The sequence below is a fragment of the Macaca thibetana genome, chromosome 19 (genome assembly GCF_024542745.1).
Source record: "Macaca thibetana thibetana isolate TM-01 chromosome 19, ASM2454274v1, whole genome shotgun sequence".
NCBI lineage: Eukaryota > Metazoa > Chordata > Mammalia > Primates > Cercopithecidae > Macaca > Macaca thibetana.
Window position 1 is genome coordinate 30730316 of NC_065596.1, and position 15891 is coordinate 30746206.

The 15891-nt window shown below is 48.5% G+C and overlaps 1 protein-coding gene across 1 annotated transcript; it reads right to left on the reverse strand.

Moving 5' to 3' along the window:
* Nucleotides 1-167: 167 nt before the first annotated feature.
* Nucleotides 168-12872, reverse strand: IZUMO2 (IZUMO family member 2). Its single transcript, XM_050771578.1, has 7 exons — nt 12555-12872; nt 12334-12408; nt 8693-8779; nt 8117-8137; nt 7144-7224; nt 2212-2338; nt 168-278 (listed from the first exon to the last, which is right to left on the reverse strand). Exons 1-7 carry the CDS (start codon nt 12784-12786, stop codon nt 236-238), a joined length of 666 nt encoding a protein of 221 aa, XP_050627535.1. The 5' UTR covers nt 12787-12872; the 3' UTR covers nt 168-235.
* Between the last annotated feature and the right edge of the window lie 3019 nt (nt 12873-15891).

Here is a 15891-nt window from a genome sequence, read left to right on the forward strand (position 1 = left end):
ACAATATGCTGTCCATCCTTTTTGAAGGTCCAAGTCACTTCTACCTTGTATTAGGATAATGGGTGTCTACAGATGAGTGGGATCTGCTCCCAGCTTTTGAGGAGCATCCAGTCAGGTAGAGAAACACAGCTGGACGCCAACTAGGGGGAGGGTCCCCAGGAAACGGACAGAGACATTGATGGATTTGTCACCAATTTTATTAATTTTCCTTTCTCCTTATCCCCAAACCACCGTCCTACTGCAGCAGGAGTTTTCGGTTTTGTCTGTATGTACAAGCCCTGGTCAGAGAGAAAAAGCCTGTAGATTAGAATGAGAATTTCAGGCTCCTCCAGATCAAAGGACCCATAACTTCCCTCGAATCTTTGGCTTGATTTGGCTCATCCAGTGATGTCATGGGTATCTGGGCAGATTTTCAGGGTTCTCTGCCAATCGGAGTTGGTGAGGAGAGAGGAGAGAAAAGTTGGGACCAGGGGTGATGGTAAAATGTGGGAACAGAAAGAGTCTAAAAAGACAAGAGGAGACACAGGCAGAAATGGAGAGAGATAAGGTAGAGACAGGGTATAGTGGAAGCAGGTATAGTGGGCTACACTGTGTCACCCACCCCAAAGATATATCCAAGTCCCAACTCCTAGTATCTGGGAATGTGACCTCAATTGGAAACACAGTCTTTGCAGATGTAATTAAGTTAAGGTGACATGAGATTTAGGATGGGCCTTACATCTAAAGACAGGTGTCCTTAGAAGAGAAAGGAGAGGGATATTTGAGACGGACACACAGGAAACAAAGCCATGTGAAGACAGAGGCAGGGATTAGAAGGGAGCCAAGGAATGCCAGCAGCCACCAGCAGCTAGGACACAGGCATGGGGTGGATTCACTCTCAGAGGCTCCGGAAGGAACCAACTTTGCCAACCCCTTGATTTCAGACTTCTGCTTTCAGAACCCAGAGAATACATTTCTTTTGCTTTAAGTCACCCAGTTTGTGGTGATGTTACAGCAGCAATAAGAAATGAATACACAGGGAGACAGAGAAATGAGGAGAGAGAGTTGGAAGAGAGGCTGAGCAAGTTCACAGTGAGAGCTGGCCTGCAGGGAGCACTCCCCATGCGCTAAGTGTTATTAAGAGCGTTCACTGGCCAGGCATGGTGGCTCATGAGTAATCCCAGCACTTTGGGAGGACGAAGCAGATGGATCACCTGAGGACAGGAGTTTGAGACCAGCCTGGCCAACATAGCGAAACCCCGTCTCTACTGAAAATACAAAAATTAGCTGGGGTGGTAGAGGGCACCTGTAGTCCCAGTTACTCGGGAGGCTGAGGCAGGAGAATCGCTTGAACCTGGGAGGCGGAGGTTGCAGTGAGCCAAGGTTGCAAAATCACGCCACTGCCCTGTAGCCTGGGCCACAAAGCAAAACTCTGTTTCAAGAAAAAAAAAAAGAAAAAATTAAGAAAAAAAGAGCATTCACTGATTCACTGCTCATCACACCCCCCAGCGGGAGGTGGTGGCATTACTCCCTTTTTGCAGATGAAGAAACTGAGGCGTTAGGGAAAGGAGATTAATGGGACACTTGGAGGAGGCAGAGAGAGAGAGAGAGAGAAATTGAGACAGAGAGGGGAAGACAGGGGCCGGAGAAGGGGCTCGGGGGGGCACAAGTAGAAAGAGACAGGGAGATAAACTTAGAGGGGGAGAGGAAGGTGAAAGCCACTTCCTTCCTAGGCACAGGGCCTGGGGTCCATGGAAATGTTTTCACTGTAGTATCTTTGAAAGCCAGAAGAAGATAAATGAATGTAACAGTAATTATGATGACGAATAGAACATAATTAATCCAACTTGGATGATATTTGTCTTTCTACCAAGGAATCCACAAAACATAACTTTTAGGGTTTTTTTGTTTTTGGTTTGTTTTTAGTGTAAGAAGAGGCCCACAAAGGCAAAAGTGCTGAGGACCCAGGAAGGTTGTAATGTGACCCAGAGGTGGAGGAAAGGGGAAATGAGAAAGACAGACAGACAGAAATACAGATGAGAGAAAGGTACGGGGGCGGGGGCGGGAGGGAGAAGAGGGAGGAGAGAGACAGAGAGAGAAAAAGAGAGATAGAGACTAAAGTGACTGAAGAGGAGACTCTCAAAATACACAGTGACCCATCCAGGGAGTTGCCATTTTTGAGGGCCCCAGTGGGTCCCACGGGGGACTGAGGAGGTGGCAAGGATGACTCACGAGACCACGATGACCATGAACATAAAGACAGCCAGAGACACAGAAATGAAGATGCCCAACAGCGCCTGGTTCCTCAGGTATTTGTTGTCCATCTGGTACTGCAGGGCCACGCGGGGTTGCCGGTCGACTGGGGCGGGAGGGAAACAGCCCCGACCTCCAAGTCACCACCCCTCCTTAGCCTCGTACCCACCCCACCTGTTCATTCAGCAGCCTGGAGCAGGGGTGGGGGTGGGGCGCTCCCTCTTCCTATTTGTTCCTTGCCCTCTGCTGGGATCTGACTCTCCATTTATCCATTCCTCTAATGCTCTGTCTCAGGCACCATTGTAGGCACTTGGGATACAGCCGGGAACCAAGCTGGCAAACTGGCCTCATGGAGTTGACAGTCCAGCCTGCATACCACAGTTATCACAGTTACAGTGAGAGGCTAGTTCTAAAAGCATTTCATTTGATGGGATGGGGTGGGGTGAGGACGACTTGGGAAGTTCGACTCAAAACCAAAAGGTACAGATACAATGGCCAGGCATGGTGAGCTCGCGCCTATAATCCCAGTACTTTGGGAGGCTGAGGCAGGAGAATCACTTGAGCCCAGGGGTTCAAGTCAGTGTGGGCTGTGAGATCCTATCTCGACAAAAAAGAAAAAATTAGCTAGGTATGGTGGCACATGCCTGTAGTCCTAGCAACTCAGGAGGCTGAGGTGGGAGGATTGCTGGAACACAGGAGGTTGAGGCTGCAGTGAGCCATGACTGTGTCACTGCACCCCAACCTGGGGGATGAACCAAGACCCTGTCTCAGAAAACAAAAACAAAAACAAAACAAACAAAAAAAACCGGAGACGCCGGGCGCGGTGGCTCAAGCCTGTAATCCCAGCACTTTGGGAGGCCGAGATGGGCGGATCACGAGGTCAGGAGATCGAGAGACGATCCCGGCTAACACGGTGAAACCCCGTCTCTACTAAAAAATACAAAAAACTAGCTGGGCGAGGTGGCGGGCGCCTGTGGTCCCAGCTACTCGGGAGGCTGAGGCAGGAGAATGGCGTGAACCCGGGAGGCGGAGCTTGCAGTGAGCTGAGATCCGGCCACTGCACTCCAGCCTGGGCGGCAGAGCGAGACTCCGCCTCAAAAAAAAAAAAAAAAAAAAAAAAAAAAAAAAAAAAAAAAACAACCGGAGACACTATGCACATGAGAGGGAGGTACAAAATGCGTACAGTTTCACAAGATAAAAGTCTTAGTTGCTACATCTTAGCTGTTGACCCTGAAGGTGGCCTTGGGAGTTGCTTTCTGCATCTTCCACTTACCACCCACCACCAACTCTTTCCTTCTATCAGCAAAGCCTCTTGGCTTGACCTTCAAACTGTAGGCAGAATCCAATCTACCTCCATGGCTACCAAGCAGGTCCAACTCCAGCCCAAGGCTTCTCTTGGGGGGGCTTCCTTGACTCCTCCTCCCACAGTTCCTCACATGGCCTCTGGGAGGCGCTGTTAACACCTAAGTCGGCTCCCTCTGCTCAGAGTCTTCCTGCTACTCTATGGCCCCCCATCTCAGAATAAAAGCTCAAGTTCTCACCATGCTCTCTAGCAAGCCCTGCACCATCTGGTTCCCACGTGACCTGGCCATTGCCACCCTACTATTCTCTTTCATTCACTGGGCTCTGGCCACACTGGCCTTCTCCTACTTGTTGCTTGATCATGTTGGATCTTTGCATGTGCTGTTCCCTCTGTCATTGACACTGTTCCCATCACTTGCTTACTTCCTTCAGCTTTCAAAAGTCACCTCTTTAGAGGGGCGCCCTACATCTGTACTTTTTTTTTTTTTTTTTTTTTTTTTTTGAGACGGAGTCTCGCGCTGTTGCCCAGGCTGGAGTGCAGTGGCTCAATTTCAGCTCACTGCAAGCTCTGCCTCCCAGGTTCACGCCATTCTCCCGCCTCAGCCTCCTGAGTAGCTGGGACTACAGGTGCCCGCTACCACGCCCGGCTAATTTTTTTGTATTTTTAGAAGAGATGGGGTTTCACCATGTTAGCCAGGATGGTCTTGATCTCCTGACCTCATGATTCACCTGCCTCGGCTTCCCAAAGTACTGGGATTACAGGCGTGAGCCACCGCGCCCGGCCTACATCTGTACTTTCTAAAGTAGCAGCCTCCCCCGAGGCACTATTTACCAAACCATTCTGTTTTCATTAGAACACTATTGCCACCTGAATCCAGCCTGTTTATATGTTCATGTAATTACCATCTAACCCAGTGGTTCTCAATCAGGGATAATTTTGTCGCTCAGGGGACATTTGGAAATGTCTAGAGACATTTCTGATTATCATAATGGGGAGGGAGATGCTACTGGCATCTCATGGATCGAAGCTAGGGATGCTGCTAAACATCCTACAATAACCAGGACGGCGTCCCTAACAAAGAATAATCCAGCTCCATATCTCCACAGTGCTGAGGTTGCAAAACCCTAGTCTAACCTCTGGCCCCATTAAAATGTGGGCTCCACGAGGGCAGGAACTACATCTGTCTCCCATTCCACTGTTCCTTAGTTTGGGACATCGTAGGGTGCTCAAAATATTTGTTGTCACCAAATACCAGCCAAAGGAAGCAAACAAGCAAATCCAAAAGTGGGACACTCTACAGGACACACTCCCTTCTTTTTCAATGCCAATGTCATGGAGGCAAAAAAAACCAAAAAACAAAACAAAACTGATAAGAGAAACTGTTCTAGGTCGGGTGCAGTGGCTCATGCCTGTAATCCCAGCACTTTGGGAGGCCAAGGTGGGCCAATCACTTGAGCCCAGGAGTTTGAGACCAGCCTGGCCAACATGGTAAGACCCAGTCTAAAAACAAAACAGAACAAAACTGTTCTAGATTTTAAAAAGAAGTGAAAAACCTAACAATTGAATGATATAAGAAGTCCTTTCATTGGACCCTGGTTTGAACAAATCAACTGTGAAAAATATTCTGGGGACAATTAGGGAAGTTGACAGTGGGACCTGGAATTATTTGACACTGAGGAATCATTGCTCGGTTTGGTGGGTGTGGGAACGACATTGTGGCTGCTTAGGAAAATGTCTTTATTTTTAGAGGTACAGTCTATGTATGGGGCATGGTGTCTGTGATTTCTTTTAAGATACTATGGCAAAGAATAAAGTAGGTGAAATAAATATGGAAGAATGTTCATTGTTAACATAATTTGATAGTAAGTGCTACTTTTGAGATTATGATCAGAGAGGCCTGTCTGAGGAAGTGACCTTTGAGACCTGAATTAAGTAAAGAAGTGATTGGAACAGTGTGACAGAGAGAGGGAGCAGCATGTGAAAAGATCCAGCATGACTATTCAACCTGGATAGATATATGTGGATTCATTGTACCATTTTTTTTTTTTTTTTGAGATGGAGTCTCGCATTGTCACCCAAGCTGGAGTGCAATGATGCGATCTTGGCTCACTGCAGCCTCCACCTCCTAGATTCAAGCGATTCTCCTGCCTCAGCCTCCTGAGTAGCTGGAATTACAGATGCCCGCCACCACGCCAGGGTAATTTTTTGTTATTTTAGTAGAGACGGGGTTTCACTATGTTGGCCAGGCTGGTCACGAACTCCTGACCTTGTGATCTGCCTGCCTCGGCCTCCCAAAGTGCTGGGATTACAGGTGTGAGCCACTGCATGTCCTGCCTCTTTGTACTATTCTTTCTGTTATGAGAATATATGTTTTTTAGGCTGGGCATGGTGGCTCATGCCTGTAATCATGGCACTTTGGGAGGCTGAGTGGATCACCTGAGGTCAGGAGTTTGAGACCAGGCTGGTCAACATGGTGAAACCCCATCTCTACTAAAAATACAAAAATTAACCGGGTATGGTGGTGCATACTTGTAGTCTCAGCTATTTGGGAGGCTGAGGCAGGGGAATCACTTGAAGCTGGGAGGCAGAGGTTGCAGTGAGCCGAGATCATGCCTATGCACTCCAGCCTGGGCGAGACTCCATCTCAAAAAAAAAAAAAAAAAAAAAAAAAGCCATGTGCAGTGGCTCACACCTGTAATCCCAGTACTTTGGGAGGCCAAGACAGGTGGATCACAAGGTCAGGAGATTGAGACCATACTGGCTAACACGGTAAAACCCCGTCTCTACTAAAAATACAAAAAATTAGTCGGCTGTGGTGGCGGGCACCTGTAGTCCCAGCTACTTGGGAGGCTGAGGCAGGAGAATGATGTGAACCCAGGAGGCGGAGCTTGCAGTGAGCCGAGATTGCGCCACTGCACTCCAGCCTGGGCAACAGAGTGAGACTTCATCTCAAAAAAAAAAAAAAAAAAAAAAAGTCGGGCGCAGGGGCTCACGCCTGTAATCCCAGCACTTTGGGAGGCCGAGGCGGTGGATCACCTGAGGTCAGGAGTTCAAGACCAGCCTCAACATGGAGAAACCCCGTCTCTACTAAAAATACAAAATTAGCTGGGCGTGGTGGCGCATGCCTGTAATCCCAGCTACTCAGGAGGCTAAGGCAGGAGAATTGCTTGAACCTGGGAGGCGGAGGTTGTGGTGAGCCAAGATCGCACCATTGCACTCCAGCCTGTCAACAAGAGTGAAACTCTGTCTCAAAAAAAAAAAAAAAAAGAATGTATGTTTTTTAGATTTATGAATGAATGAATGAGTGAATTCAGCACAGCCTTCCAAATTCCCCAGGTACAGCAACGGCTAAGAAGAAAATGTTTTTCTGGCACCTGCCATTCTGGTGCTAGGGGCATTCTAAAGTTCCAGGGAGTCTCTCCATTTACCAGATGGAGGAAAGTGAATTTCAGAATACAGAAGCAACTTCTGGGCCACACTCTAAGCAAATGGTTAGGGCAGGATTTGAGGCTGCATGTGGGAGCCTCGAAACCCGTATCTAGCGGGTCATGGTTGTCTTAATCTCTCGCACGCCTGTCCCACGTCTTCCCCCACCCCCAGAAGCTTACCAAAGCAGTACTTTTTGTGGATACACTGGGATTTGATCCTCTGGCAATGTAAACAGTCCCACACCTCTTCTTTTAGCCAGCCTAGGCAAGGGGAAAGGGAGAAGTAAGACAAGGGCAGATATCAGAGGACCGGCAAGGGTGGGAAGGAAGAAGGAGAAAGAGGAGATGGGGTCCCTTGGCTCTCCTAAATTTCAGAGATTCCACTGCCCAGCAGAGGAACTGAGCAAAATGCACTGACAATTCACATAAAAAATAATTGTTATATAATCATTGAAGAGTTCAATTCAGTTGCAGTCATCCAGTAGATTCAGCAGTCTGTTTGTGGACATTTAATTAAACATTTGTAAATTCTGAGTTTGCACTTTTCTTTTTCTAATTTGGAGCCTCCTTTGCAGACACTGGTGAGATGTCCCCTCTTTGGGCCCACTGTGTCCTCCTCTACTGGTGCATACAGGAGGACTACATTTCCCAGGGTGCCTTTCAGTAAATTGTGACCTTGTGACCTAGTCCTGGACAATGGAAAGTCAGCAGGATCATGTGTGTCTCTTCCAGGCTTGGCTGTAAAACTCTCAGTGTGATTTCTATTGCTTTTCTGTTTGAAGCATGCTTAGAAGCTGCCACGTGTGTATAGCCTGGATCCCTGAGTCACCACCTGGACTGCCACTCAACTCTCAGTGAAATTTGGGTGAAAGAAAAATAAACCTTTGTTGTATTAAACCACTGAGATGTGAGGGTTTATTTGTTAATACAACATAGCCTATCTTATCGTGACTTACATACCTTCAAAATGTTGTTTTGCAGATAGTCGTTATTTTCATAAACCTTTAAAAAGCAAATCTCCCTAGGTTCCATGGCTTTGGGGTAAGGGAACTGCCAAATGGAGTAAGGAGTGGTAGCCAGGCTTGATTTGGGGAGACAGGGCAAAGGGGGTTAGGAGGGTAAAGAAGGGAGAGATAGATGATCCAGAACTCACGGCAAAGTTTGGGGTTGCAGGCTGCAAGAGAAAATTGCTGAGGTGAGTTAAATTGGGATGGTAACTTGATAATTTAATTGGTGAGGGATCAGGAGAGCAGGTAAGAGGTGAGGCTGGGAAAGGACAGAAGGGAAGATTGGGGAGAGATGAAGAAGGCTGAGTTATAGGAGAGGTGAAGAAGGAGTTTGGTTTGGGAGAAAAAGTGGTAAAAGTGGATCAAGAGGCCGGGCGCGGTGGCTCAAGCCTGTAATCCCAGCACTTTGGGAGGCCGAGACGGGCGGATCACAAGGTCAGGAGATCGAGACCATCCTGGCTAACATGGTGAAACCCCGTCTCTACTAAAAATACAAAAAACTAGCCGGGCGAGGTGGCGGGCGCCTGTAGTCCCAGCTACTCCGGAGGCTGAGGCAGGAGAATGGCGTGAACCCGGGAGGCGGAGCTTGCAGTGAGCCGAGATCCGGCCACTGCACTCCAGCCTGGGCGACAGAGCGAGACTCCGTCTCAAAAAAAAAAAAAAAGTGGATCAAGAGATCAAGGGAGAAGGGGAGAGGGAATTGGTGGAGAGATATGCTGCACCTTTTAATTGATGTGAAATTAAAACTTTCTTGAGTTCCTTGATCACATTCGCCCTGAGGGTCACCAGCTCTTCCAGCAAAGGCTCATCTGAGGAGAGGAGGAGATCTCTGTGGGGTGGGAGGCACCCGGAAAGCCCACCCCACTACCTGCAGCTTCCAGGAGAAGAGATGAGGAAGCTCCTCTTCATTTATAAGGGGTAACCAAGACCAGGATTACTAAGGGTCTCCTGGGCAAATCTATGGCCGGGGAGATCCTGCATCTATATTCTGATTCCCTGTGGGGCCTAGGCAAAGCCACGCTTCCTTGGCCTCACCTTCCTTATCTGGCAAGAGGATTTGATCTCTCTTCTCCTCTTCTTTTTTTTTTTTTGAAACGGAGTCTCACTCTGTTGCCCAGGCTGGAGTGCAGTGGTGTGATCTTGGCTCACTACAACCTCCACCTACCAAGTTCAAGCGATTCTCCTGCCTCAGCCTCCCAAGTAGCTGGGATTACAGGCATGCGCCACCACGCCCGGCTAATTTTTTGTATTTTTAGTAGAGATGGGGTTTCACCATGTTGGCCAGGCTGGTTTCAAACTCCTGACCTCAGGTGATCCTCCCACCTCGGCCTCCCAAAAGTGCCGGGATTACAGGCGTGAGCCACCGTGCCTGGCCTCTTCTTTTTTGTGTCTACACTCACTCCTTCATGATTTCAATCCATATGGCTTTATATATTACCTAGCCTTGCACTGTCCAGTGTGGTAGCCATTAGCCACACCTGGCTACTGAACACTTGAAATGGGCTAGTCTGAATTGAGATGTGCTGTAGGTATAAAACGTACACTGGATTGTAAAGATATTGTGCAAGAAACCTGTGAAATATATCGATAATTCCTATGTGGATTGCATGTTGAAAATGGTGATATTTTATATATTGGATTAACTAAAATATATTATCAAAATTAATTTCATCTGTTTCTGTTTCCCTTTTTATTTTTCTTTATTTTATTTTATTTTTTTTTTTTGAGACGGAGTCTCGCTCTGTCGCCCAGGCTGGAGTGCAGTGGCCAGATCTCAGCTCACTGCAAGCTCTGCCTCCTGGGTTCACGCCATTCTCCGGCCTCAGCCTCCCGAGTAGCTGGGACTACAGGCGCCCGCCACCTCGCCCGGCTAGTTTTTTGTATTTTTTTTTTAGTAGAGACGGGGTTTCACCGTGTTAGCCAGGATGGTCTCGATCTCCTGACCTCGTGATCCGCCCGTCTCGGCCTCCCAAAGTGCTGGGATTACAGGCTTGAGCCACCGCGCCCGGCCTCTGTTTCCCTTTTTAAAACACAGCTACTAGAATTTTTCTTTTCTTTTCTTTTCTTTTTGTTTCTGAGACGGAGTTTCACTCTTGTTGCCCAGGCTGGAGTGCAATGGCGTGATCTCTGCTCACTGCAAACTGTGCCTCTGGGTTCAAGTGAATCTCCTGCCTCAGCCTCCTGAGTAGCTGGGATTACAAGTGCCCGCCACCACACCTGGCTAATTTTTGTATTTTTAGTAGAGATGGGGTTTTACCATGTTGGCCAGGCTAGTCTTGAACTCCTGACCTTAGGCGATTCACCTGCCTCGGCCTCCCAAAGTGCTGGGATTACAGGCGTGAGCCACCATGCTACTAGAAAATTTAAAATTTAAATTTAAAATTGCATATGTGACTCCTATTTGTGGCTGACATTCTATTTCTATTGGATGGTGCTGTTCTATACACAGATGCCCCCCACATTTATATTACTATCCCAGAGGGTTCACCAAAGGTGGGATTTATATACCCAGCTATCTGGTCAAGATCTCCAATTGGATGTCTAAGAGGCATCTCAAACCCACTAAATCCAAAACTGAACCCTCATTATTCTCCTCCAGACCTACTCCCAACCTCCCAGTCTACTCCATCTTAGTAAATAAGTGTGTCACGATTCTAATTGCTCAATTCAGAATCATTGGTGCTATCTTTGATGCCTTTCTCTTTTTCTTTTCTTTTCTTCTTTCTTTTTTTTGTGAGATGGAGTTTTGCTCTTGTTGCCCAGGATGGAATGCAATGGGGCGATCTCAGCTCACTGCAAGCTCCACCTCCCAGGTTCACACCACTCTCCTACGTCAGCCTCCCTAGTAGCTGAGACTACAGGTGCCCGCCACCACGCCCGGCTAATTTTTTGTATTTTTAGTAGCGACGGGGTTTCACCGTGTTAGCCAGGATGGTCTTAATCTCCTGACCTCGTGATCCGCCCACCTCGGCCTCCCAAAGTGCTGGGATTACAGGGGTGAGCCACCGCGCCCGGCCGACGCCTTTCTTTTTCTTATATCCCAGTGCAATTCGTCAGCATGACTGGCAACAAATCCTGTTTGTTCAATATTCTAAACACCCATTCCCTCCCCTTAACTCTAAGATCTCATCTTTCACAGAGACAATGTTGCCTTCTCACTCCACTCTGGCCTTCTTGGATGTTCTGTGAATATGCCAAACATAGTCCCATCTCAGGGATTCCACCAGCTGTTCTTTCTGCCTGCACCCTTCTACCCCCAGACCCCGTCATGGCTGCTTCCCTCTCCCCTTCTAGTCTTTTCTCACATGCTCCCTTTTCAGGGACATCTTTCTTGGATGCCCTGCTTTAAGCTGCAATCCCCACCCCTACTCACAGCACTTGCCATTCCATGGTCCTTGCTTTATTTTTTTCCTCCTTAGTATTTCCCTCCATTTGACGTATTTTATTGGGCAATAAAGGATTAACGGAGCAGGCCTGGGTTGTCCCAACCCTGCACATTCCCACCCCCGCCACCACACACACACACAAAAATTTCGCTCTTGCCTGGCTCACGGAAGGTAACCTCTATGTCCTTGGAATATCCTGCCTGTTAAGAGTATCTTGGTTTGGCTGGCACGGTGGCTCACGCCTATAATTCCAGCACTTTTGGGAGGCCGAGGCAGGCAGATCACTTGAGGTCAGAAGTTTGAGAACAGCCTGGCCAACATGGTGAAACCCCATCTCTACTAAAAATATAAAAATTAGCTGGGCATGGTGGTGGGTGCCTGTAATCCCAGCTACTTGGGAGGCTGAGGCAGGAAAATCGCTTGAACCCGGCAGGCGGAAGCTGCAGTGAGCAGAGATTGTGGCACTGCACTCCAGCCTGGAAGACAGGGCAAGACTGTCTTTAAAAAAAAAAAAAAAAAGTGTCTTGGATTATGATCAGGTGCAGCGGCTCACACCTGTAATCCCAGCACTTTGGGAGGCTGAGGCAGGAGGATTTATTGAGGCCAGGAGTTTGAGACCAGCCTGGGCAACATAATGAGACCCCATCTCTACAAAAAATTAAAAAATAGAAAATTAGCCAGGTGTGGTGGCACACGCCTGTGGTTCCAGCTACTTGGGAGGCTGAGGCGGCAGGATCGCTGGAGCCCTGGAGGTGGAGGCTGCAGTGAGCTGTGATGGCGCCACTGCACTCCAGCCGGAGCGACAGTGAGGCTCTGCGCCTTAAAAAAAAAAAAAAAAGAAAGAAAGAAAGAAAGAAAGAAAGAAAGAAAGGCTACATTACATGCGTGTTTGCTCTTATTTTTATATTCAAAGGAGGTGATGCAGACCGGCGGAAAGGAGAGGGGTGCTGGAGCAGGCGTTCCCTCGGCTCTCCTACCTTTCAGAGAGTTATTCATTAAGTGCTGCGTTTGGTTCTTGACAAAGGACGCCACCAGGTCCAGTTGATTTGTCTCTAGGGGAGAAGGGAGAGGACACTCCAGTGGGCCCCCCCAGAGAGTCAAGTGACCTCGCCCCCTCCAGGCCTGGCCCCGACCCCTCTTGGGGGCGTGGTCTCCGGCATCCCTCGCCCAGCCCCGCTGCCCAACTTCCAGCACGCACCCACTCTCCCCACAAACGCGTTCAGCGCGTAGTCCTGGAAGAAAGGCCCCTCCATGCCCATCAGGACGGCCCCGGCGCGGGCCTGCAGCTGCTCCAACTGGAAGCGACTGGGGATGAGGGCGGAGCGCAGGTGACTCAGGGCCTCCGGCACCGAGGGGTCGCACTGCAGGCAGCCCCAGCTTCCGGTGGCGCCCAGGCCCGAGAGCAGCAGAAGGGTCAACGCCAGAGGCATGGCGAGGCCTTTGTGACGTCACAGAGAGGGCCCGGCCGGCCCCGCCTCCCAGTCGAGGGCGCGGTCAGGAGGCCCAGGGAGCATCAGGGTGTTACAGGTCCGTGTTTGCTGAGCACCTACTGTGTGCCAGGCATGGTTCTAGAACCTAGAGAGAGAGTCAAGAAAAAACAGAAAGCCTCTGCTCTACCCCTCTTGGAACTTACTAATTCCTCTTAAATTTATTCATTCAACACATATTGTTTTGTTTTATTTATTTATTTATTTATTTATTTATTTATTTATTTATTTATTTATTTTTTCCCGAGACGGAGTCACACTCTGTCTCCCAGGCTGGAGTGCAGTGGTGTGAATCGGTTAACTGCAACCTCCGCCTCCCGGGTTCAAGCGATTCTCCTGCCTCAGCCTCCCAAGTAGCTGGGACTACAGGCAGGCGCCACCAGGTCCAGCTAATTTTTTATTTTTAGTAGAGACGGGTTTCATCATGTTGGCCAGGCTGGTCTCGAACTCCTGACCTCAGGAGATCTGCCCGCCTCGGCCTCCCAAAGTGCTAGAATTATAGGCGTGAGCCGCTGCGCCCAGCCCACATATTTTTTGTTTGTTTGTTTGTTTGTTTGTTTTCAGACAGAGTCTTGCTCTGTCGCCCAGGCTGGAGGGCAGTGGTGCGATCCTGGGTCATGGCAAGCTCTACCTCACAGGTTCAACCTATTTTTGTGCTTCTGCCTACCAAGTAGCTGGGATTACCGTGCCACCACACTCGTATAATTTATGTATGTATATGTGTGTGTATATATAGAGAGAGAGAAAGAGAGAGAGAGAGAGATGGAGTCTCGCTCTGTGTCACAGGCTGGAGCTCAGTGGTGCAATCTCAGCTCACTCTATATACGTAGATGAATTAAATATAAATTTAATCATAGAGATTCAACTAAAAGACATTATAATAGTATACACGGAGATATAGCAAATGTGAAATTAATATATATTAATATATAGTTAAATATTAATTCATAGAGATTAAATTAAGACTAAATATTACTATGTGGAGGGAGAGAGGAGGAGAGAGAGAGACAGAGTAGGAGAGGGGAGTTGTCTTATTAATAGTTTAGGTGCTATAACAAAACACCATAGACTGGGTGGCTTATAAACAACAGAATTTATTTCTTGCAGTTCTGGAGGCTGGAAATCCAAGATCAGAGCGCCAACAAGATGTGGTTCTGGTGGATCTCTCTTCTTGTATCCTCACGTGGCAGAAAGAGGGTGAGAGGACTCTCTGGGTTCCCTTTTTTTATTTTTTAATTTTTGAGATAGAGTCTTGCTCTTGTCACCCAGGCTGGAGTGCAGTGGCATGATCTCAGCTCACCGCAACCTCCACTTCCCAAGTTCAAGCGATTCTCCTGCTTCAGCCTCCTGAGTAGCTGGGACTATAGGTGTGTGCCCCCACGCCTGGCTAATTTTTGTATTTTTAGTAGAGATGGGGTTTCACCATGTTGGGCAGGCTGGTCTTGAACTCCCAACCTCAAGTGATCCGCCCCCACCTCAGCCTCCCAAAGTGCTGGGATTGCAAAGTGTAGGATTAGACCACAAGGAGGTGCTCACACCCAAGTGAAATTCTCTCTACTTCCGGACTGAAAGTCAGGGCCTTGCCGCCCACGCCTACCTTTCTTAGGATGATCCAGTTGTCTACCTATGTCGTGGGGGCCATAATTTGAGAAATGAACCTGAGATATTAACGCGCGCGTCCTTTTCCTCATCCCCTATTACCATCTGCCTGTCATGCAGGGAGTCAAGGGGCTGCTGTTTGACCTAAGAAGTGATGGCTAGAATGGGATGGGAAGGCCGCTCATTCCTCAGCGTCCAAGCCCCAAACCCTGAGGCCCGGGTGTGAGGCAGGAAGGCTTGGGATGCAGAACCGGTTTTGTTTATCGGCTGCAGCCATGCTAATTTGGTAAAACATAAGTTAAATGAATTATCATCAGATTTCACACCCCAGCAAAAGTGGCCAAGGAAGTTCCCACACTCACCCTCCAGGCGCACAGATGTCCATCACCATGTTGTTGACGGCACCGGGAGACAAAGGCGAGCTGGGTGTCCTCACTGGGGAGGTGGGTCGCCGGTGGTACAGGACTTTGTAGCAGCTAGAAGATCAGACGAGCCTGTCCACATCATGACATGAATGGATCCAAGTGAAAACAGTAAAAAGCAAAACAAAGCAAGCAAACAAACGAAAAACCCACAGTGAAACATACAACTCAATACCATTGACATAATTTTTCTTTTTTTTTTTTTCTGGAGACAAGGTCTCCCTCCGTCGCCCAAGCTGGAGTGCAGTGGCACGATCTCAGCTCACTGCAGCCTCAACCTCCTGGGTTCAAGTGATCATCCTGCCTCAGGCTCCCACATAGAATAGAAAAAAATAGCTGGGTGTGGTGGCACTCTCCTGTAGACCTGGCTACTTGGGAGACTTAAGTAGGAGGATCGCCTGAACCTGGGAAATCAAGGCTGAAGTGAGCCACGATCTCACCACTGCATGCCAGCCTGGGGCACAGAGCAAGATCCTGTCTCAAAACATAAAAAGGAAAGAAAAGGATGATATGTTTGTTCATTTGTTTATTTTGAGACAGAGTTTTGCACTGTTGCCCAGGCTGGCGTGCAGTGGCACGATCTCGACTCACTGTAATCTCGCCTCCCGGGTTCAAGTGATTCTCCTGCCTCAGCCTCCCGAGTAGCTGGCACTACAGGTGTGCACCATCACAGCCGGCTAATTTTTGTATTTTTTTAAATTTTTTTTTTGAGACAGAGTCTCACTCTTGTCACCCAGGCTGGAGTGTAATGGCATGGTCTCGGCTCACTGCAACCTCCGCCTCCCAGGTTCAAGCGATTCTCTTGCCTCAGCCTCCTGAGTAGCTGGGATCACAGGCGCCCACCACCACACACAGCTAATTTTTGTATTTTTAGTGGAAATGGGGTTTAACTATGTTGGCCAGGCTGGTCTTGAACTCCTGACCTCGTGATCCACCGCCTCAGCCTCCCAAAGAGCTGGGATTACAGGCGTGAGCCACTGCGCCCGGCCAATTTTTGTATTTTTAGTAGAGACGGGGTTTCACCACG

Bases quoted from the DNA above. Each gene is read 5' to 3' on its own strand.
- IZUMO2 (XM_050771578.1), bottom strand. From the start codon at position 12,786: ATGCCTCTGGCGTTGACCCTTCTGCTGCTCTCGGGCCTGGGCGCCACC. The intron at 8,138-8,692 runs GTGCAGCATATC...TTTCTCTTGCAG, and splicing joins AATTTCACATCAATTAAAAG to CCTGCAACCCCAAACTTTGC. The intron at 2,339-7,143 runs GTAAGCTTCTGG...CTCCCGCCCCAG, and splicing joins CCACAAAAAGTACTGCTTTG to TCGACCGGCAACCCCGCGTG.